General features: G+C 34.0%; 1 protein-coding gene across 2 annotated transcripts; it reads right to left on the minus strand.

The window, feature by feature from the left end:
• On the minus strand, positions 1 to 24,014 carry LOC131020045 (structural maintenance of chromosomes protein 6B-like). 2 transcript variants are annotated; one of them, XM_057948676.1, is made up of 28 exons: positions 23,753 to 24,014; positions 23,513 to 23,618; positions 22,559 to 22,695; positions 21,572 to 21,627; positions 18,746 to 18,832; positions 18,277 to 18,597; positions 17,706 to 17,825; positions 17,199 to 17,333; positions 15,267 to 15,343; positions 15,101 to 15,176; positions 11,677 to 11,751; positions 11,490 to 11,594; positions 10,345 to 10,514; positions 10,154 to 10,256; positions 9,621 to 9,733; positions 8,851 to 9,055; positions 8,339 to 8,470; positions 8,074 to 8,188; positions 7,910 to 7,995; positions 7,724 to 7,819; positions 7,290 to 7,423; positions 7,094 to 7,196; positions 6,912 to 6,991; positions 6,717 to 6,795; positions 6,521 to 6,578; positions 2,249 to 2,346; positions 915 to 1,009; positions 1 to 285 (listed from the first exon to the last, which is right to left on the minus strand). In XM_057948676.1, the coding sequence occupies exons 1-28, from the start codon at positions 23,910 to 23,912 to the stop codon at positions 228 to 230; spliced, it is 3,180 nt and encodes a 1,059-aa protein (XP_057804659.1). In that variant the 5' UTR covers positions 23,913 to 24,014; the 3' UTR covers positions 1 to 227. The 2 variants fall into 2 exon arrangements, with proteins under 2 accessions (XP_057804659.1, XP_057804660.1); XM_057948677.1 differs by having other exon boundaries at positions 23,719 to 23,773.
• Between the last annotated feature and the right edge of the window lie 956 nt (positions 24,015 to 24,970).

Raw genomic sequence — 24,970 nt, forward strand, 5'->3', positions numbered from 1 at the left:
TTGGATGCAAATTTCAACATTGATTAATGCTAGAAATGGTAATGTTACATAAGCGAGCAACATGCCAAAACAAATGCTCTGGAAAAGCAAGTTCACCAAGTTAACAAAATATACAATAAGCCACTCGTCAATGTGACTCGTAGACTAAGTAAACTCGCAAGCAAAAATCTTGAGGTTAGGCAGATGAGATAGTCGAACCCTATGGTACGAGCTGCAATTCTGAATAGTCACCCGCGAGGAGCAGCCATTTGTTGCTTCTTGATCCTTTCATCATTCTTAACCATACTGGATCATACGCAGAAGATGATATATTTAAGTATGCACAACTATATTAACATTCACTAAACTAGTAAATTTAGGAGTAATTGTGTCTAAGTACACGAACTTTACCCAACGCTAGTTTTGCACATGAACTAAATATTCTGCCTCTAAATAGAATAAACTTTCAATTATTTTGATTTTTTACACGATTATCAATTGTCCCCAAATTAATGTTGAGGTAAACGCTTGAAATATTTACATGGCCTAAACAATCAATATACTAAGCAATGTAGTTGGGTGTCTATGCTACTTCAGCTAGCCACGATAGCATTAATTTGTCAAAAATTGATAACAATGGGAATCAGCACAGCAAAAATTTGTGTATTTGAAGGTAGAATTTTCAGTTTATGTGCAAAATCAGAATTAGAATTAGGTGATTGAGAAACATTTACCCCTGCCCCCTCAAAACGGAGCAATGGTTATTGAGAAACATTAATTTTGTGTGATTGACATAGGACCAGACTATACTTTGATTACACAAAACCTGATTTTATGCTTGATGTTGTTCGATAGAAGCCAGTAGGACTTTGAGCAGTAACTAAAGGTCTAGAAGTGAATATGAAAATGGAGTGGATTAATTTATGATCTGTTACCTGATGTCATGTGGGGTTATAAATATCCATTGGGAACCTTGGGCCAAAGCGAAATCCACTAAGGCGTCCAGGCTGATTTTTCTGCTAACAGCGTCCTGCAATCCAAACCAGAATAGAAATTGTGGATCTTAACGATTAATTTAGTTTAAGTCATCGTATAGATGCACATTGACTACATCAACCTCACCGCACTTGAAGACACTGTATACCCCATATAGCATTGAAATATACATGAAATAAAGTTCTGATTCAAAGTGTGATTTCTGAATTACACGAAAAGGTCAAGTAACTAAGAAATAATAGTAACTTTAAAAAAAACTAAGAAACAGTAAGTCCTAGGTGCATTCAAAACTTTTCACCAGGGAAAAGCCTGTTTTCCTCTTGTCGAAACTCAAAAACATTATCCACTATGCACTTATCACAAACTATTATCCAATCATCCAACTAATGCAATTATGCAAGCATGTAGAATCCACAAATTTACTCATCTCTACTAAGTAGGGGGACTGCATGAATATCTCTCAATGGTTTAGGGATCTTTTGAAACAATTCACATAGGAACCTTTCAAAACAAATAAATCACATAGGAACCTTTATGTATTTTATTTGCTAATATATAGTGATACTGTTCAGTGTTGGCACAAAGTTTAAAGCTCTAAAAATATGCCTAGACTTTGCATTAAAATAAGTGATTTTCCCAATACTCATGGGCCTAAAATATTTCTCATACATCAAGACAACATATCCAGTAATTAGTACTCCCTCCGTCCACAAAAATTAGTCCTAGAAGGGGATGACGCATGTTTTAATGAAAATGGTTTAGTTTATTGTGAGTGGAGAAAGGGTCTCAGTTAAAAGGTAGTGTTGATAATGATAATTAATTGTATTGTGAGTGGAGAATAGGGTCCACCATGTGATAGATAGTTTCCAAAAATATAAAGGGACTAATTTTTGTGGACATCCCAAAATGACAAAAAATGATTATTTTTTGTGGACGGAGGGAGTATATCACATATATGAGGTAACTACAGCACATAAACAACAATCTGATGGTATAGCCATATAGGCTATTGGCAATTATCATATCTCAGGAAGTATGCATTTCATACTGTTCCTTTCATATTTAAAGTTGATATGTACAGGATATATTGAAGAATTCACAAAATTAACCTTGTAAACCTGTGGTTTTCAGATTATAACAAGACCTAAAACATATCAACCCTAAACTCCAAGTGATTTACATCAATTAGAGAAAAATGAGATTATCAGTGAGAAAACATATATATGAAGCAATTTGTTGAGAAGAAGCTAAAAGTAACTGTGGAAGGACATACCATAAATACATCAAATTCATCCATTGCACGAAAGGGTGCTTCTGTCATCTCATGAAGTGCAAGGGCAAAACACAATGTTGAAAAGGATCGCTCACCACCTGTTGAAACATCAAACAACAAGTAATCACAATACTACACTAGCCGATTCTTTTTTGTTTCAGTTAACTTAGTTTATAATTTTTATTCATTAGATTTGGCATTATGCATTTCCATAATCGTCCAGACTACAGACATGCCAAACAAATTATACCTAATCCATTTCCACGTTAACACAATTTAATTGTTCTAGCAAAAGTTCATGTTTCCCCATGCAAGAAAAATTACTAATAAATCATTTTTTATAATTAATTTCACGTTTTTATATAGGAATATTACTTTTAGTACTTTAATTTTTGAATCAATCGTTGGGCGATTTCTAAAAAATAAGAGTAACTTAAGTATTTAGGTGTAAAATCACTCTTGGTTCACTTTGTATTTACCTTCCGATACAAAAAACGCAACCAAAATAAATTATAATGAATATGCAGATTTGATAAACTATAGTCTACATTTACATTGAATTATGAGTTGAAAAATCAGTTGTTAAGGTCTTAAGGATATGAATTCTCGCATACATGCTTATGATACATATAGAAGGCGGATGTGGTAAAAATTAAGGTTTCCATTATAGTTTATTTATTTGATTTATTTTTAAATTTAATTGAATTTCCTAATATCAATTCGTTCAAAAAGTAGGTATTTTATAATGTGGGTATAATTTATTTTTGCTATAGCAAATAGGTCCTATCCACCCTTAGCTCTTATATTTTTATTGAATGCTAATATGCTCATACTATAAATGGAAGTCCCTCATATTACAAAGTTTCCTTCTAGAATTATCACTGATGTAAGAAACTGTATCATTTTTTATAGAAACGTATAGTATAGACAAACATTAACCTCTATACTTTTACAGTTTTACAATTATAAATAAATTAAAACTAAGGACAATATTTTCTACTTTGAACCACATGACATACACGTAATTTTAAAATAAACTTTAAAAAGAACTCAAAAATTTATTAGAAACAATATAAGCTACCCAAATAAAATTACATTAAATAATAAGCCTTCTTAATAGTAATTAATGTTTTTTAGCTTTTACATCAATGGTCAATCCCATGCAAATCACAATAAAAGATGACAGGATATTGAGCACTTTATATGTAAGTCCCAAGTCCAAGTACTCCCAACCCTTAAAATGTTCAATCCAGATCACAATATGTAAACATCAATATAAGCTAATCAACCTACTCGTGGATTGTACCTATAAATCAATAAAAAGAGAGCGCTTTTGAAATAACTGGAGGGAAAATAAAAAGAGAGCGCTTTTGAAATAGTCATTTTGAAGAAGGAAACACAATATTTGGCCACTAATTGAAAAAACACAAAATCTGGTCATTTATTACGTGTAAAGTCTGTTTTGCCCTTAATTAGAGCGGACTGGATTTAGGTCGAATTCAGGTTCGTGCGCGGGTTAGATACATTAGTGCCATATGTGTCAACCGAAAAATAAATAAATAAATAAAATAAAAATAAAAAAATCTAAGTATATGGCACTAATGGCATTAATATGGCCATAAGTACCATTCGTACAACACTACATAAGAGAATATATGGCACTAATATGGCCATAAGTACCATTCGTGCAACACACTAAATCAAATAATCTAAACCCTAAATGAGGAATCTAAACCCTAAATTGATAATCTAAACCCTACGGGGAAGTGTTCAAAAGCCCTTAAACAAAGCCCATGCAACAGATTTCTAAATAGCGCGCGATTAGCGCGATGCGCGATCGCGCGCGAACTGCGTGATTAATAACTATGGCCCTAATTAAGGACAAAATAGTCCTAAAATGTAAAAAATTGTCAGATTTTGTATGGCCATGTGAATATATTGTTTCAAATAAAAACCTCTTTACATAATTAAATACTCCCTCCGTCCCGTCCAAGACGCTACATTTACTTTTCGGCACGGGATTTAAGGAGTTGTAGATTAATGTTTTAAGTGTAATAATAAAGTGATAAAGTAGGAGAGAAAATAATAAAGTGATAAAGTAAGAAAGAGAATGTAATAAAGTGATAAAGTATGAGAGGGATAATAAAGAAATACTTAATTGGTGTTAATTAAGTGTTTAAAATTTCTTATTTTTGCCAAATATAGAAATGTAGCATCTTCGTTGGGACGGCCCGAAAAGGAATATGTAGCATCTTGGGCGGGACGGAGGGAGTATAATAGTAGAAATTAAGAATATTGGAAAGAGAGTAATACTCCCTCAGCTCCGTAGTCCTAGAAAGGGACGACACTGGTTTTAATAAAAGTGGTTGGATATATTATGTGTGAAGAACGTCCCACCTTAGGGCTAGTGTTAGTAGTGATTAATTGTATGTGAGTTGAGAAAGGGGCCCACCATGTGGTAGAATAGGTAAATAAGTTGATCTATTGAGGGTAATATGTTGTGGGGTAGTATCTATAAATGAAAAGGTACTAATTTTTTTGGACGTACCAAAATGGCAAAAAGGGAGTATCTTTTGGGGGACAGAGGAACTATGTAAATCCTTTTTAAAGAAAGAGAAAAAGAATAAAAAAAAACATGAAAAATAAATTAGAATATGCAATTCTTCATAGATTTTTCAGGAAGAAAAAAAAAAGAAATTAAGACAGATGTAATTGCCTAGGGTCCTAATATGATTATAATTCTAATAAAATGATAAATTAAATACTAAGAATTATTTTTAATTGTATATTTATGACATTTACAATATTGATCTTAAATTAATTAATTATAATAGGCATATCAAACTTTATATGAAATAAAATACTTTAAAAGTACTATAGTTTGTATCTAAAAAAGGACTATAATTTGGGTTGAGTTATAGTGAAAACCTGATTTTCCATAAAAATTATAAACCTTGCACTTCATACATATAGAGTAACTGCACTTAACATATAAAGTAGCTGCACTTTCATGGTCCTGTAATTGCCATCTAATTGCACCCCCTATGGGATTTGAACCCAAGACCACGGCAGTGCAAATTCTTTACAGGTTAAGTGCAGCTACCTTATGTGTTAACTACAAACTGTTCGCAAATTTTACATTAAATGAGGTTTTTATTTGATCCTATTCCATGATTAGTTTAATACAAAGTTACACTACTACCCAACTTAAGTACTTATTACGAATAGTATAGTCATATCAAAAATCCTAAAACTTGGGTAGGATTCTAGTATCATAAAAATACTGAGATAATTATTTAGAAAAATACGTACAAGTAAAAATTAAATTATTCAGATGACTTTATAATAACATTATTGCCCTTATTTTAAGAATTTGAGAGGGAGGCAAAACCAATTTCAACGAGATAAAGCTCGAAAAGCATGCCAACCACATTCAAAAATTTCCCCTACCTCTCCTTGAGAAAATTCACAGTTCCTGTTATGTGCCTCCAACGGTAATACACTTGTGGCCTTTCCTTATTTGGAAATGATCCCACAAACTTCCCCTCTCACTATTTACAAAAAGATGTGGGACACTGGGACCCAATCTCCATTCAAACACAACTACCACATTTTTTCTTAAAACCCGTGCCATCTCCATTCGATCACAATTTTTAGGAACAAAGGGAGTATTTAATTAATGATTAACTATTACTTAATTAATATTTAAGTGTTAATTGTGGACGTCCAAGAGTTTTTGCCAAATTCTTCCAGTTGTTTCTTTATTTTTATTTTTATTTTTATTTGTTTAGACAGATTGTTTCATTATTTTTATCCACTCAGAGAAACTATGATTAATCAAAGCAAAAACCGTCAGGACCCTCATTCACTAACTGCAATGATTCATAATTAACTTTTAGAATTATTGACAAGTTTTCTAGAATATTATCTTTACTCGTAATTAATGTGATGAACTAAGTACATGTTAGTATTATTTACTTTGGCATTTTGACATAATACATTCAAAGAGTTGGTGGATATTTTGTATCAATATACAAATTAATTCATAACAATTATTACCATGCTTTTGTTATGACAAAAAGGAAAATGGAAGTCACAAAGTTGTTCCCTAAGAGACACTGTTTTTCTAGTTTCCTCACATTCTTATGATTAGCACAAATGTTACAGAAATTGGTTTTTCTATAATGCTCGCTAGCAGTCAAAACATAGAAACATATAATGAGAAAATAGCAAACCCATCTATCGAAGTTGATAAAACAAAAAGGATCAAACCTGAAAGTCCACTAGTGTCACGAACGGAGCTGCTTGATGCATCTTGCGGCATCTTAACCTAAGTAGGATAGAAACCAATTGAAATGAGGGAAAATTATCCAGCCAACTGTCAATTATTTTGACATTGTATACAGGGGACCTTCGAAAGTAACCATTCTTGATAATAGTAGAGTTTTGTTTCATTCAGGCACTTTACCTCAACTGAGAGAGTCTGCTCCTCATAACTAACTTTGATCTGACCACTGATCCCTTTCTTTTTCAAATGGCCGTTAAATCTATCAGAATGATTATTAGATCAGCTATACTTATTTAAATCATAGTCCTCCCACAAATAGAGAAAGAAAGAAACTTCAAATGAGGGGACAAAAATCTAAAAGAGAAGATGCCCTACTGCCATGTCAGCTGGCGCTTCAGAAGTGTTGCGTTCCTCTGGAATTTGCTCCGTCTCAAGTTTAGTGCCTTTTCACATGCCTGAAATAAGTCATAAAATTAACATACTTCAAGATAGCAAGCAACCATAGAACTCCTTTATAACGTAGGACAAGCATGAGAAATAAGGATGCTTTAACTCACTTCCAATTTTTCCTGGAAGGCTTTGTAAGTATCCAGTTTTCTTGATATTTTACGCTTTTTTTTCTCATGTAACATTCTGAGATCATCAATAGATTCTGGATATCTGCATAAGAAATTACCTCTTCAAACTGAAGAAGGATAAAACAACCCAATGTTTGATAGGATCATAGGATTTAGTGTTTCAAAATTTACTTACCTTTGGCCCTCACGCTTAAGTTTTTCAGTAGACCTAGTGAGTTCGGCACTGAGTTTCTCAGGATTGCTTTCCTTAACGAATCCTACATCAATCTCACTCTCAGGAATTATAATTGACGCTTTGCGACGACTCTCCTGCAATTTCACCGTGAACCAAGTGCAGATATTTGAGAACAAACTTAGAACAAAAACCGTTAGAGAAATATAAAGTAAGGTGACTAAGTAATGTGGGTTTAAAAGAGTAGTGTGACCATGAGAAAAAGGACTATTGCAGGGGAGTAAGATCAGAACCTATTGCATTTAAACTGATGTGGCATGGCAAAGATATTAGAAAAAGTAAAATATATCAGGACCTGAAGAAACTTAAAATCTCTGCTTAAGACAGCATGATTTCAACTACAATTGCAAAATGTAATCTATATCTTTCTATAGCACCTGACAGCTGTGCTCAAGCTCCCGATACTCGGCCTCAGCATTTTTTAGGTCAGCAAGGACTTTAGTGTGCATAATTCCTTCATAATGCTTTCTTTCCTGAACAAAAATGATATAAATAAACTTCACAGAACTTATAGCAAAAGAAGAAAAACGGTGACAGAATAAATAAGAAGGAAAGAAATAAACCCTTTCTGCTTCTTTTAGATCTCCCTCAATCGTCATCAGTTCATTCTCTGCTTTTTCTAATGCATCCATTTCTGACTTTGCCGAATCTACGATATAAACGCTAAAATAAGGCATAAAGTAACCACTAAGACTCAATATAACAATCGAATACAGAAAGAGGATACCACACAGATTCTCCAATGACATTTTAAGATTTTTAGCTTTAGTTCCTGCTTCATTCACTCTATCCTGAATCTTTGCTAGCAAAGCTTCTTTTTCTCGTATCTCATCTTGCAGTTTCTGCACATAAATTCCAAGTCAGAGAATATGAATACATAACTATATGACATGCCCAATATGCAGACCAGACCTCCAGGCTCCAGCTACAAACCATTAAAATAACTTAAAAAATAGGACAAGGATTAAGGTGGAATTATTTGAAAGACGCACGGATATATCTTGATGGAGCTCATCCAGATTAGAATCATGTGCTGCATTAGCTTCTGAGGAAAGTAAATTCTTCGCATCGTTCAGCTCAAATTTTTTTGACATAAATTGCCGATCCAGAGTGATGCGCCTTCTCTACAAAGAATTTAAAGCAGATATGAATCAGCATAGCCAGGCAACGTACCAGGAAAAACAAAGAATGTATCCCGAATTTTAACTTATTTCATAAATTAAGAATACCTCCAGTGCATATCATTAATCAGAATATTACTAGAAGCACAATCGAGGTAAATGACACTCTGGAGATATTTGCAAGATATAAAGGAATATGAGAAACTCCAATAGTCTTAAGTCCCAAAATCTTACAATTGCTTTGATTTTACATATCAACATGAATAGGCAATTGAGATTGAATGATAAGCCAAGAATTGTCCACAGGCTTTAAATGGTACAGTTCAAATCAGCAAACCAAAGACTACAATTAATGCAATATTTTGAGACAGTCACTGACCCACCTTTACATTGTTTAAAATGTTTCGAAGATCCATCAACTCTTCCTCCTTCGCCCGTTTCTGTCCTCGGCCTTGTTGAGCTTTCAAATTCGATTCTGATGCTTCTCTCTCCAGATATTTAATTTGATCATCAAATGAACCAGAAAGACGACCAGCCCTTATGTTTTTGTTTGGTGGAAGAATAGTTTGGGCTGAACTGCGGTAAAACCTGCAAAGTACCTTTATTTAATCATTGAGCTTCTACCTAATAACTAAACTTGAAAGTTGAAACCACACTACAAATAAAAGGGGGAAAATATCAATTCTTAAGCAACAAAAATAGAAAAATGCAAATTTTCAAAGAAAATAAATGCAATATGATAGGAACATTACTTGCTTATACACAGAAAATTGATATAAATAAGCATTCAGATCAATTTACTGTGATATGAATTCACTTACTTGGTCCTTAAGAACTCGTAAGCTAATGAGACAATCATCAAATTTCCAACTGTACCCTCCTCTTTTGTCTACCTAGTAGGTTATTAACTAATTCACAAGTAGTACATAAAAATTACACAGAATCTAACAACCAGTCATAATCATAAATTTATCATTTTATAGATTATATCAAACAGTATAATATCAATACTACACATCCCAATGATTTTCTATTGAAAGTAGATCAATTAATGCTCAGCCTAAGATGACCTAATCAGATGCATTCCTAAAAAAGAAAAAGTAAAAGAAGACTCATGTTGTATGTAATTGTAAAGGGGTTCAGATCAGCTTACATTTTGTACCCATCCGATGTGTAAACCTCCTTAAGGTTTGGTATCCTTTGATCAAAGGTGACTGCTTTACCAACTTCATAATCTTTAACAAGGACTTGCCTCTCAGCATTACCCTACAAGAAATGCACATATTATCAAACAAGTAATATTGCCAATACCCTGCTGAAGAAATAGAACATAAACAGGGAGACTCTTGATTAAAGAGTGTGAATCAAAGTTAACACGTCATCACCCAACAGCAAAAGCCATTTCTCCATAATGTCTGCAGTAAATTTCTAAAAAATATTAACATGATAATACATATTACGGAAATGGAAAAAGATACAAGAAATCAGCTACAATAAGAACAAGAACTGCTTCCAAACACCAATGGATGTATGCAATCTTCCTTTTTTTGGTAATTAGTAGGTTTTATTAACAACAAAAGAAAAGTAATACAAGGAACGAACCATCCATATAGTGCAAAACCTTAAGATAATAGGTTTATTTTAAGTGAAAACAAGGGAGATTGCAAGAAAATGCTGAAAGCTTACACTATCAATCAAAACATTGAGTACTGTAGAATTGTCTGTATGCAGAACAGACAATGCAGTGGGATGATTAGTCTGAGGAAGCATGAGCCTCGGAATGTTGATCCTACCAATAGGAACAGCTAAACTGTTAGAACCAATCAACTGCAAAACATTGTCAAAAATTGATGCTACTACATAGACATGCAAACAACCTTGGTCTTCTGAAATCATGTACAATAATCGGTAAGTGGTTATAGTTTGCTTCTCTTGCACATGCTCTTAAGATACGAGAATCATTATGATTTGTGACAATGAAAGTGTTGAGCAACCTGCCAACTGCATTTTCAATAGCTATAGCCCACATGTCTCCATGTTCCAGTTGCTGCAATATTTTTTCAACAATGTAAGGAGCTACACTACCTTAAAGAAAATTACAGAAGCCTCTCATGCCTGAAAAACAACCAAGTGATCCTTTTAGTCACAGACAACAGTGTCTATCCTGTTACTCCAAAGTTCGGATCTAGGTGAGGTTAGACAGGGATTTTTACAACAGTAATCTCCATGCTAGAAAAGTATGTCCTCTACAATGACTTAATTACTAAGTTACATAATGCTCTGTGGTGAAAATGTGAAATTTCAACAAGGAAATTAAAAAAGAGAAATGACATGGACGGAGAAGCATTTGATATTGTCATCAAACACATACAAGACTTCGTAAGATAAGTATATATTTTTATGGCCTCACTCAGAACAAGAATCAACTTGTGATATGATTCCAGTTTATAGTCCTAAAAGTTTCTACAATCTAATCAAAGAACAAGAAGGGTTAACAACCTACAACTTACTGAGTCAGTGATTGAAGCAGTATGGATGCTTCATTAGGGAGGGGGAGGGGGGGAGAAGATAATGGGCAGGTGGCTATTACTTTGATAAGAAACAAGTGCGACCTGATGATACTTTGAAGTTTACGACAAAAGAACATAAAAACACATCCCACTATGTATCTTCCAAGTAGATAAATGCTTAAGTTAGATCAAGAGAAACTCCACTACATTAGATTCTATGGCTTGCTTTTAATGGCTCTCAAACTCAAACTAGTGCTAAAGTGATCTACTTTTCCTTTCCACCAGAATTCTGGGACATAATACTTTTCATGCTCAAGTAGCACTATCTGGTTACATTTCATTAAGGGATATATGGAGAAACAGAAGCAGAAAAGTATGTAGCAAAAACCAACAGTAAATCATGAAGATTCATCAACAAACAAAACAAAATAAACAAAACAAAAAATCATGAAGATCCATCAACAAGCATAAATAGATGGGGAGAAGCATGCTAGTAAACTTCAATAATTTACCACATGGGCGCCTATGGGACCAATGGGTGGCATACTAAATTTATGTTGATTCCGCTCGATCACCTGCAAGAGATGGGTTACCCGACCTCCTCCAAATGCAGTAACCTTTAAGAACAAAAAAACTGAGCTCATAGAATAAAGTAAACGAAACAGAATATAAGAGTATCAACAAAATGATTATCAGGACCTTGTTTCTTTGATGCATTTGGATTTCACGGATCCGTGAAGAAAACTCACGATTGCTTTGCTCGACATCTTCAATCTGGAGGACAGTAATAAGTTAATAACTGACTAAATTATCCATAAATGAAGAATGTAAAAAACCAAAAAAATAAGTATATTCACAAAAAAATAGGAACAGGAAACATCTTTGGAGTAGAATATTATTGTTTATAGGTTTCCTTGTATATCTGTAACCCTAGTTCTCCCAATATATAAGTGGAAGTCTCTTGTATTATATGAATATAGAAACATAATATTCTATTCTCCTTCTCAATATTTTAAAAAACTAAATCAGGAACTGAGGCGTAGGAATCAATTCGAACTGAGGCGTAAGCCTTTAAGAAAAATTATAGGTACATAAATATAATAGGTTCATAACAAAATAACTAATACCACAAGTGAAAAGCTATATCTAAATACCAACTAAACAACCATAAAGCAATATAATAGGTTCATAACAAAATAATACCACAGGTCCAAAACTATATCTAATAATCTAACTTAATTATCTGAGTGAAGAAAAGGCTTAAGCAAAACGAAGGAGACTAGGCAAGAAGTAGCGGGAGAGGAAGTCAAAAATGTTGTTGCCGTAGTTTCTACATAACACTTACATGTATTAACTACTTTAATACAAATTGGGCCTAAACTAAAAAGCCCATGAGTAATTAAGTTAAAATTTACAAAGCCCATTCAAATTGGGCTGAAAAGTTCAGATTTTAATTGAGGCTTAAGCCTTGACCGAACTGGTTCTTTGCACTGCCTCGGTACGCCTCAATCATCGAGGCGCACATTTCAGTAAATTCAACCGAGGCACCTCCTCAGGTGTGATTTTCGGCCGAATGGAACTGAGGAGCGCCTCGGTTCCTACGCCTTAAACATTTTTTAAAACATTGCTCCTTCTCTCATACATGTGTCAATACTTTACTATTCTACAAGGTATGAATTCTTTTCTGACCTATTTACTATCTGCCACGATTACGCTCCGTCTCCTGCCACAGCTAATACTCTGCTTTGTTCTAGGTTTTGTGTTCTTTCCTTCTCTTATCATGTCTAGATCCAAATTTGTTGCCTTAGGAACCACCATTGAATTGAAGGGTTCCAATTATCTGCTATGGTCTCGGGCTTTCCTATTATTTTTAGGACCTCAAAAAGACAAAATCATGTTCCATCTACTACTACCCCTGCTCTTATGACTCCTAAATATGAAGCATGGAGTGATGATGACTGTTCTGTTATAACTTGGCTTCTCAATAGCATGGATGAATCAATTAGTAAAAACATCATGTTTTTTAACACAGCCAAAGCTACGGGGATACTTTACAAGAGATGTATTCTAATGACAAGAATATCTCTCGTGTGTTTAAGTTGTATGAGAAACTCTTCTCTCATACACAAGATGGTCAGTCTGATTGTCATGCCGACGGCACTTATCCTCCGACGATGGGAATTGGTGTTGCCAAACCTACTACTCATATCACTCTTGATAATCTCATGTTTGCTCCTAAATTTTATATTAGCTTATTAGTCATTAGTTAGATAACCAAAACTCACAATTGTTCCAGCACCTTTTATCCCTCCTGTTGTAATTTCTGGACCTATAGACAAAGAGGATGGTTGATGGAGGAAATGAGCGTGACTACTTATTTTACATTGGATTCAGTTTCACCTGCATCTTCCCATGCGCTCTCTGCCTTCTCCATATCAGTGGCATTGTCATCTTTGGTCATCCGTCTTCTGCCAGTCTTCGAAGTTTAGTTCCTATTGTGTCTATTGATTTTCAATGGGAGTCTTGTGAGTTGGGCAAGCACCATCACACATCTTTTCCTTATCAAGTAGATAAATGTAGTTCTTCTACTTTTGAACTAGTTCGTTTGATGTCTAGCACTCTAGGGTCCTAGTCAAGTTGAGTCTAGAGAGGGTTTCATGTACTTTATGATAGTTGTTGATGATTATTCACGCATGACATGGTTGTACTTGCTCAAAGTCCGAAATCTTAGTTCGATAAATTCGGCGATGTTCTCGAAAATATTAAGCAATGCAAGTCAGATCATTCTATTTTGTGCGACATCAAACATCTGGAATTGTTATTCTCGTTGTATATGTTGATGACATATTTATATCTGGCATTGATGATTATGGGATTGATGAGACTAAAAAATCTTGCAACAGTTTATTGTTAAGTATATGGGACGTCCTAAATATTTCTTAGGAATTGAAATTGCTCACAGTATGTCTTGAGTTCATCCGTCTCTGAGAGAGAAATGGGATTGCTTGGAACGAAGACAGTTGATACTCCTATGGATGTTGACCCGAGTGTTTGGGATGCCAGTGGAGACTTTTTGGAGTACTAAGTTAAGTATAGACAGCTTGTTGGGAAACATATCTACTTGAAAGTAACACGGCCTGCCATTTCCTTTTGTAGTTGGTTTGGTTAGCCGTTTCTTGGATGAGTCTAAGCAAGTTCATTGGAATGCTGCTATTTGAAATCTTTGATATATCAAGAGATATTTGGAGAAAGGATTGTTATTAAGAATAATGGTCATCTAAAGATTAAAAAATTTGGTGTTGATTATGCTAGTTCTAAGACTGGGAGGAAGTCTACTTCTCGATACTGCACTTATTTGGTAACTTGCTGAAATAAGAAACAACACATTGTTGCTAGACCTTCTGCCGAGGCTGAGTATAGAGCTATGGCCCACACTGCCACTTAGATGATTGGGATAAAGAATCAACTTGGAGAATTAGGGTTTACTTTCAATGAACCTTTACCTATGCAATGTGATAACCAAGCAGCTAACTATATTGCCAATAACCTAGTGTTTCATGAGAGGGCTAAACATATTAATGTTGAATGCCTTTCATTCGCAAGTGTGTATTAAGTCATACTATTGCTACTCCTTCCACTTCTTCATCCTACAAGATTGTTGATATCTTCACTAAACCCTTGGGCACGAAACGTTTGTCACAAATTTGCACCAAGCCGGACATGATTGATAAATATGCTCCAGCTTGTGGAGGAGTGTTGTAGAATATTATTGTACATAGGTTTCCTTGTATATTTGTAACCCTAGTTCTCCCTATTTATATGTGGGAGTCTCTTGTATTATGAACACGGAACTAATATTCTATCCTTCTTCTCTCATACATGCCTCAGTATTTTACTACTCTACAATCTAGAAACACGACAGGTTGCAAAGGTTCAATTTGTTAAATTCCATGGTGGGAGAGCAAAAATGGACATTGAAAAGACTTCAATTCTGTTGACAAATCACATCAAGAATTTACAGCCAGTTCTTGGTATGCAATTCCATTTCATGCCTTTAGCTTGCACTGTCCTGATGCATGGTTTACAAGATGCACAAGTTGAAGCATCACACAGATACCATTACCTGATGAGAAATTTGTTGTATTTCATTTTCTACCGTAGTTATCCTTTGCATCATGTTATCCTCCTCTTCCTTCAATCTGAATGACAATTTCATTTGGATGAAAAGTCCATTGAACTTTGAAAGCATTAAGAAGCTAGAACATAGCAGATGAAGTTTTGGCATGTACCTCAGAATGTTGGCATTAGCTTCATCAGCTTCATTTTGAAGTTCTCTAACCCTTTCCTCCATCTCATTTTCTTCAGCCTATTGAATCATATAATAATAATAATAATAATAATAATAATAATAATAATAATAATAATAATTATAGCTAATTCAGTTGTATTTTGATGAAAGAAATAGATTTTAGGAACAGATTTCATATTATCTCATATTAACAATGTCACATTCAAAACCATCAAATCACTCTAAGAACATATCTTCAATGGTCTAGTACCCATTATATGATATTACGCCAAAGAAGTTGATGGGTTTGCTAACCAAAGTTAAAAGCCATCAATCCAATTTTGAAATGCTCCTAGACCTAGTCTCATGCATAACTCCAATCTAGTAACTAAAACTGAAGTAATGCATCATTTTTGCATGTTAGCCTTGAGCAAAAAAAAAAGTAATTGCATCCTGCTGTGCTGAAGTTTACTTTAGCACGAGAGAACATAATCCATTAGGCTTTCTTTTATATTCTGCCAAACCAGATTAGCATATCTGAAATCTTGACAATGGCAAGAATACTTTAATAGGATATTACTAGGGAAAAAAAAGCAAGTTATGATCATGCACCTACTCAAGAAGAGAACATCTATAACAAGTATTAGTTAAATTTTGGATCATAAGAAGTGGAGAGAACAAATAATGCCAAGATGTGATATAATTCAGTCAATATGCCTAAATTTATGAAAAATGGTGTAAACCTCATTATCATGTTCAGTAGAAAATTCTTCATGCATGGACATGGAAGAAATACATTGATGTCAGAAATCACAAACATCAACAAAAAATCTAGTTTCTCTTCCTTTTATAGTCATCTGGTTTGGTGTTTAAGAAGCTGACATGTAATCCTAAAATTAGTGCATTATGTATAATAATCCATTTTTATTTGAGTTTGAAACACGATAATATCTATTTCCTATTCTCAGTGAATTTTGACATAATATTTTGAAAGACATGACAACGCTGTAATTTGACAAATCTAGTTCAAACCAACATGAAGAAACATTTATTCCTAGTCCAAAGTGTCAAAACAACCCAAACCAAATAATCATAATCATAATCATAATCATAATCACAATAATCATAATCAATAATAATAATAATGATTACAGTTAACAATTTTTACAGCAGGCAGTAAATTGCAAAGAAGAGAACTGCTTCACACCTCATATAGCCATCCAAGACAAACTAAAGAACTCACTCCATTGATGCTTTAAAATCAAATCGCTAGTACAAGGAGAATATCACATAGAGTTGATGGCATTGTGAGGCCCATAAAAGGGGCTAATGGAATATAAACAAAAAAAAAAGAGAGTAAGAACAAACATTAACTTCGAAATGTAATGCTATAGGAACTGACATGTTCCTATCTTATATGAATCATCTATATCACATGCATAGCAGACGAAAGAAGGATCAAGCAGGTAAGGCCTTGAAGATTTTGTTATTGGAGAGCAAATAGATTTATTGATACCTTTACTATTTAATTTGTTTGGGATACCTTCCATAGTAAGCTACTTTTGATTTCATATAAATTTTAGTTACTTCCATAGGGTTTCTATCATGACCTCTGATTAAGTTTCTAACAAGATCGCGCAGAAAATGCCAAATAGATGAGAAATAAAAAGGCATAACCAGCAATCACTTTAATTAAGCAAGTAAATGTAGATTTAAACATAAGTTATTGGGAAATAATGAGGGCAGTTCTTTAAAATACATTGGAATTGGGAGAAATTGCACATACGGAGTAATTTATATTAGTTTCAAGGATGAAAAACATCAACACACATCTCAAAGTAACAGCAATGACCTCGGATTAGTATGTTTCACCTGTGTCAGTTTTATAAAGGCCGCTCAGTATTTGTATATTATATTTCAGCAAGTGAGTTACCTGTGTATTTTTCACATACTGCTCATGGGATTCCTGAATCTGCCTCTCAAGTGACCTGACCTGTTGACTCATCTTTGCAATTTGCCTATTTATGCGATCTCGTTCCCCTGTTAGCTCAAACTGCTCCTTCGCAGCCTAGAATAAAATCTTTACATGTAAGGATCATAATCACAAAAACAACACTGTTGTGAATCTCCAAAAGAGTGAGTTCTCTAATAAGTAATAATGCTGCTGAATGTAGAAGAAAACAAGTTCACGCAGTTGCTGTAGTAGATGAGGCCAGCAAGTTTTCTCAAAGAAACTTGAAAAGGAGAAGATCACTTGAAGATTTCATGGAGGCAATTTCCAAACAACAGTTATTGGCTAGAGGCTCGAGCAGAGGAATATGATAGAAAGTGACAAAACTAGAGCCTAAGGGAAGTGGAAAATGTGAGCAAAAATACACTTTTAAGCCTTTGATCATTTATAGATAATAGTGGAAGACATAATATCAAATAATTATCATACCATAGAAAGACTTTCCTGCAGATCCTCCTTCATTCTTCTAACTTCAGATGTTCTTTCCATCATACTTGATATTTCATTTTTCTTTGTTGCCAATCGATCATTCAATTCTTCCATCATGTGCTGTGATAAGAATTTGGAGATTTTCAGTTAGCCAAGTCTTTCAATCAAATCTCAGACAACAACTTTGGTTATTTGGCAAAAGAAATTTGGCCAAAAAAGGAGTCAGCGGGATGGATGCACTAATAGCTCCCATTTAGCTAATCTTATCTTTGGAAACAACCCAATAAGAATTTATTGAGTACTCCGAAGAATAAGGGTTTTAGTTTCCCTAAATCGTTCTTGGTGGCCCATTATTTCCTCAGAGCATCTTGCCAGCATATATCCCCCATTAACAAGGTTTTACAACCAAAATGAAATAAAATCACCCTGAGCTAATTTTCATGACTCGGTGGTAGTAAATCAAACATCAACATAGAAGATCTTCTGTGATATGCTTTCAGGCCACTTTGCAGCAAATAAACAGACGCAAAATAGATAAAAGTTTTTTTCAGAAGACATAAAAACTACATACATGCTTCTGGTCAATCTTCGCTTGACAGCTAGGTATCCTTCCTTTTAGCTTTTCAATCAACTTATGCTGCGCATCAAGCTTTCTATCAGCATCATATACCCACGACCAAGCTAGTTTCTCCCTTAATGACTGCACCTGTTGTGATATCTTCTCCATAGCTTCCATGTTTTTAATCTTATCTTGTAACTCATCAAGTTCCTTCTTCGCCGGCCTCAACGAATCTTCCAAATGACTAACCAGGCCATTTGCATCATGCAGTTGCTTTGAAATACCTTGTAGTAGGTCATCCACTTGTTGAAGAAGTGTTGCCTTGAAAAAGAACTGTAAAGATGGTGTTACTTGCTTTGTTATAACTAAAACTACTGATTGCACTTATCCAAATAACTGAGATTCAGTTGGCTAGCGGAACTGAATTTAGAGCTTCAAACATCTGAAGTAACAAATTAGTGAATTGCAAGTAAACTATTACCTTGAACTTGTCTTTTCCATTCCCCGAATGTAGAAATTCTCTGCTCTTGTCTTGGCTCATGATCGTGCATGGATTCTCTACATCAATCTATATAGCAAAATCACAAGACAAAGTCAACCACATGAAAAGAAATATCACAGTATCATCCACAAAAAGTAAAGGCAAGGCCAGGTTCTCACTCCAATCTCTGGCAGAACCCCGATATGCCACAGAGAGGGATATAAATAATTAAATTAGAGAAAATGAAATTATCCATTAAAAGAGTAAAACATCCCTTTTAGTTCCCAGAACACGCTCATATTTGAGGCTTAAGAAGCAGGACATTTTTCAAAATATACTTGAACAGTATGATAACGAAATATTAAAATGAGACGCAATAACGGAATCCCAACAGAACATTATGATCAGTTGCACCAAAAGATTGGCTACAAGCAAGCCCAAACATGCATGTCCAAAGATAAAGACAAACCCCCTGAAAACTTAAATTGATATTCCACATTAATATGAACATATGTTCTAAATGACTAAATCTATTATCTATGTATTAAAAAAGCAAAGGCATGTTCTTTAATAGATTTTGTTGCCAATTTCCATGACCAAAAAAAAACTAATGCAGCAACTTGACATCTTAAATCTGCTGATTAAGTATTTTAAGTTTGAGGTATATGCTTTATCAGTGCAAGACACATAAAAAAAAAGCACAAGATACATTCTTGCCAACAAACAGAAAATGAACCTCAGTGGAAAAATTACACATGGAATTTTAACATCAACTAGCACAGTCAAGAGCACACAACTCTGACAGTAGTCATCATATTTATTGAAGTATAACAATGATGATCTTCATGTTGCAAATTTGATACTACTGATGGTTAATTTACATAAGAACATTGAGGAGAAAAATGGAGAATCGAAACATTTAGATCATTTCTCAAGTGGGAGGATAACCCAGAAAATTATAAAGAGGGATGTCAATCAGCAATTCACAAAGTCTAGGGCCAAACCTAGTGGACTGTCAGCCTATTCAGTCCAGGCCAATCAGACTAGATTTTCTAGGCTAGAAATTTTGGTTTTCAGACTAGCCCGCCGGGCCGACAAATTTAAAAAATAAATGGACATGTTGTGTAAATTGTTTATCGGTGATCACATAAATGATATTCCTCTCTGGTGTTTTTTAATAACAAATACACCAAAAGAGATTTGAAGAAAAAGAAAAGATAATGGCCCTCATCTCTGATTCTTGAAGCTCAAATTTCAACTTCATTAATGATTTTATATTTATATTCTTCTTCATTTATTAAAAAAGGGTTATTGGCGTTAAAATAAACCAATTTTGGCTGATTTTTGGTTTTGCTCGCCAACTTCATAATTGGCACAGTAATACATGAACTTCAAAAGTACTGTAATTTTATCATCAATGAGATTTTCGCAAAAAATAAAACTGACATTGCAACTTAGTGGCATAAATTTTCATAACCAAAACGACATTGTTTCGATGTTGAAGCGAACTCACGCAATTTATGCCATCGGCTGCCACATTTGGTTTAATAAAATTACAACAATTGTTAAAGTTTGTGTACTTTTGTACCAATTTTGAAGTTGATGTGTAAAACCAAAAATCGACCAATTTTTCAGATATGAGTTTCTCTATACAATAACACTATTTATTTATTTTTCAGATGTATTCATGAACGTAGTAAATGAAAATATAACACTAATGAAATCAACATCCTTACATGTGACTTATCTACTTCTAACTATAGCTTTATTTTGTTAACTCTTACAAAGAATGAGAAACATATGGTTGGAAATATTTTGTGTTAGCTTTCCAATGCCTCTAACCATTCAGTTCAGGGTTATAAATTTTTGACCCAACTCTCAATTAATCAACAAATCAAGTTTTTACTCACTAAAAATACTTCCTTCTACTCACCATACATAGACAAGGGTTAGAGAAAAAGGATTTTCATCACATGGTTTTTTCTTAGAAGTACTCTCACTAAGATGTTTCTTTTCCAACTTTCTATTCAGGCTTCAACAAGATACAAAGTTCACATAACAATTCTTTCCCACCACCAATCACTTCTAGCTACTAAGCATTTTCCTCTTCTCAATAGATACCATGACTGGCCATGATAATAAGAAATCAACACACAAAGGTAGTCCAATCACAGATTTACTCGAGGACAGCTTTGTAGACAGAAAAACCAATTCCTGATTTACCTCTTTCTCACGCCTCTGGCTAGAAGAGAAAGAAAGATTCCCTGTATTATATATAATGTAGTAATTCTCAATTGTGAGAGATAGCTGAGTATAATAAAGCATCGAATATTCCACGCTGCATCATATAAAACTTAACCAACATATCAGCATAATTTGCATTAGTAAACCATTCCTAGAACCTATAAAAGACATTAATCCACAAAGACTAGCATAGTTTAAGGTTGGGACATGACACGTCAAGATAATGCAATCTCACTAGCTCCATGGATGGGTGGAATATAAACAGCATAGGATGATATGTCTACTGTCTACACTAAAACATTCCTGGTCTCCCTTTCAGTCCAAATGTCTATGCCATTTGCTAAGTGACCTGATAAAGTTTGATCTATAAACATCAAGTAAGAGCATCCTGAAATCAACAAGATCAGAGTCGAGAACTCAAATAAGGAGCAAAGAACCAAAACAATAACATGTCCATATCACTAACTAAAAAAGGATAGCCTCCCTCAGTCATAAACAAAGTAAAATTAGATAAAGTTTGCAGCAGAATCAATTCATCTTTCATAAATTGAAAAATGCATGGAAAAGGTTTGTAGTACTGACATTAAAGTATTCTACAATCTCACGAAGATCCTCTCTCTTGGAGCCAATTTTCCTACCTGGATAGTGGGCAATAAGGATAGCATACAATTATTGAATATGATAGTTGTCATTAACTAAGAATAATAAAATATATATAATATAAAGAAAAACCATGCATGAGGATACAAATAAGAAAATTGAAGGTGACCAAGATGTCAGGGATTCAGAACAGCTAATAAATCTCATAAAACCAATTCATAGCATGATAAGAGTACACAGTTATCATTAGTCTGGGGTATGACTTGAGATGGTGGTGGAAAATAATAGTTTAAAATTTTAACTACTGAGATATTATTACATCATCACAAGCTCTACTTGGATAGTGTAAACCTTGCCACATCACAAGTAGAACACTTGGAAGAGTGTTTCTATTTAAATATTATTCTAGTATCAAACATGAGGTGAGTCTTCATTAACAGAATACTTCAGAAGAAGACCAAAACAAAAATCACAGAAGCAAATTTCAAATAAGACTAATGGACCTGTCTGGTTTCTAAGAAATTTCAAAATCCAGAAAGATGTATTACTGACTTTCCATCTATTTCTCAAGGAATCAACTTTCCTACATATCATGTTTAGAAATTTAGTCCTAGGGATTTATAGATCAATCTTCCTCTTCGTTCATGCTCTTTACATACTATAACATTTATAAAAAAAAAACTGAATTTCTAGATTATTTGTAAGAAACAATTTCCTTACACAAAGCATCAACATATCTGACAGTTTAAACAAAGCATTTACAAAAGGGGTTGACAAATTCACAATCACTTTTACTCTTATACATTTTCTTGAGATATCAGTTAACGGCAGGAACTTTGGAGATATTAAATTTTTCTGGACATACTACCCAAACAAATGAGAGATTAGACCAAGTAAATAAAACATATTCAATTTTTTTCTGGCCATACTGCCCAAAGCAAATGCGAACTTAGACCAAGTAAATAAAACCTTGACTGTTTTTTAATGCGATGTTGCCACCAGCAGATTCTGTAATTCTACGCTCCACAATGATGATGTCTCCATACAGTTCATGCTTAAAAGCATCTTCACCTTGATTTTTTATCTCAACTTGAACAAGTGCATAGCTGTATATGAACAAAAAAAGGTCTGTAAGAAGATAAAAAATAACAAGAAACAATCTAGTCAAGCAGTTTCCATAAATATATTACATTAACAATAACTTGCTAGCTCCAAATTGCACAGATGATGTCTAAAGAATGCAATGTATATAATAGGCACATTTCATAAAACATTATAGAAATGAGATGTACAAAATTATATGCAAAGCCACCTCATGAATTACATCAAGTTGGTTGTTTCATGTACTAGAGTGGTTTGATTTTCAATTTCATAAACTAGGGTAGAGAGGAAAGAAATCAAATTTGAAAAGGAGACGTGAAAATTTGATTTAGAAGACAAAATTTCAAATCAAACATGTACATATCAGACATACATACTTCCCTCTAAAGCAAGAGCAAGTAGAAAGGGATATATATAGGATAAAAGCAGTTAAGTGCAAAAATGCACATAAACTAACAAGGTCATGTCATGTGCTCACAAACAACTTCGGAATGGAAAACAATAATTATGGCACCTATTGGAACCTCAAAAGGCCAATAAAAAACAAATGGAAATAACTTGAGCGTTTAGGCAATGAGAGGCAATCATTACATAATTACATTGTTGATACAACATATTTACATTTGAGAATTTAATTTAAAAGCAATTGGTTGCTGTACTTCAGTCTGAATGAAATTTTAAACAATAAACTTTTAATGTTCTCTGTAAACAATATCCTCTAAGTTTACAACAAAGTAAAAACATCCAAAAATGTTGCAATTCCTAACACAAACTCAAACCTTTCCGTTTTAAAAAAAAGGAGGAACAAACAAACAATCAAACCTGCAGCCAGACTTTATAAAATCCTTCAGAGTATTCGCTCTCTGCGTACCACGAGCTCGGCACCCAAATGCTACACAAAGTGCCGTTAATATTGCGCTCTTTCCACCTAAATTAACAGGGCGAAAGGGAAAACAATATGAAAATAGGAACCAAATCATACGCGCACACAATCAAGATTCACTGTAAGAGAGTTCATATACACATACACACACACACAGACAGAGAGAGAGCGGAGCGTACTCCCATTTTGACCGGTGATGAAGTTAACCAAGTCTCCGAACTCGATTTCGAGATTGCTGTGGCACATGAAGTTCAGGAGACTGATTCTGGAGATTATACCGGCTTGTAGGCGTTTGGGGCGGCGAGTGGGGTCGTCGGGGAAGAGAGAAGAGGGCTGCATCTCTGCGGCGGGAGTGGGAGAGGATGACTTTTGCGCGGGGAATCACGAGAACAAGAAACTGCTTCAATTTCAGATTTTTAACCTCGTGCCTCTTCACTTTTTTCTCACGTTTACTTTTATATTTTAAAATGGGTAACATCTATCCATTTTTTTTAGGGTTAATAATACTCTCTCCGTCCACCAATCAACTACTCGTTTGGTGGTCGGCACGAAAACTAAGAAAGCTGAAAAAGTTGGTGTAAAATATTTAAATGATAGTGTTAATGTATTTTAATTACTTTTACTAATTTTTCACTAGCTATTTGACATTATTTTAATGCTTTAATTTAAAGTGTTCTTTTTTTATATTCCTATTTCATTCCTTTTTTTATCTACTCTTTAATTAAATTTGTTCATCCATTTATACTTTAATTATGTTCGGCACTATTTACAAACATAAAATAAAGGAAAGAACTTAAGTGCATGAGCACAAAAAATATACTCCCTCCGTCCACGAATTAAAGCCCTACTTGCACTTAAATTTTTGTCCACCAATTAAAGCCCTATTGTGCTTTATGTACCTTTTTACTCTTCTTATTTTCCTATATTTACTACCATTTGCCACTAATGGACCCACCTTACAACAACTTTATCATTTTTATATTCTATATTTATTACACTTTATCACTAGTGGACCAACCACACAACACCTTTAACACTTTAGTCAACTACTTTATCACTTTAGTCAACTACCCTTATATTTCATCCACAACACTTTTTTCAGCTTTCTTAGTCTCCGTGCCCACCCTCAAATGGGGCTTTAATTCGTGGACGGAGGGAGTACTTAAAAAAAATGACTTCATTGAAATTTAAAAGGCTGAAATACATTGAAGGCAGATTAAAAGATTTGGAACAACATAAATGGCGCCATTTTACAATTTAATACCTCCAAAACATTTGGAGGGAATTTTCAATTCCACCTACCTACTAAAATCAGTCAATAAATACGTGGGGAGGTGGTTGAACTCATTTAATTCCCCCAACTACATAAAATGACAGAAATTAGGGAAAGCACTAAA

The sequence above is a fragment of the Salvia miltiorrhiza genome, chromosome 4 (genome assembly GCF_028751815.1).
Source record: "Salvia miltiorrhiza cultivar Shanhuang (shh) chromosome 4, IMPLAD_Smil_shh, whole genome shotgun sequence".
NCBI lineage: Eukaryota > Viridiplantae > Streptophyta > Magnoliopsida > Lamiales > Lamiaceae > Salvia > Salvia miltiorrhiza.

What these genes read in the sequence shown, in the direction of transcription:
- LOC131020045 (XM_057948676.1), bottom strand. Translation starts at nt 23,912, where the DNA reads ATGCAGCCCTCTTCTCTCTTCCCCGACGACCCCACTCGCCGCCCCAAA. An exon ending in TGCAGGAAAGTCTTTCTATG is followed by an intron (nt 17,334 to 17,705) that starts GTATGATAATTA and finishes ATTTTATTCTAG; the next exon opens with GCTGCGAAGGAGCAGTTTGA. An exon ending in AGCAGACTCTCTCAGTTGAG is followed by an intron (nt 6,579 to 6,716) that starts GTAAAGTGCCTG and finishes TATCCTACTTAG; the next exon opens with GTTAAGATGCCGCAAGATGC.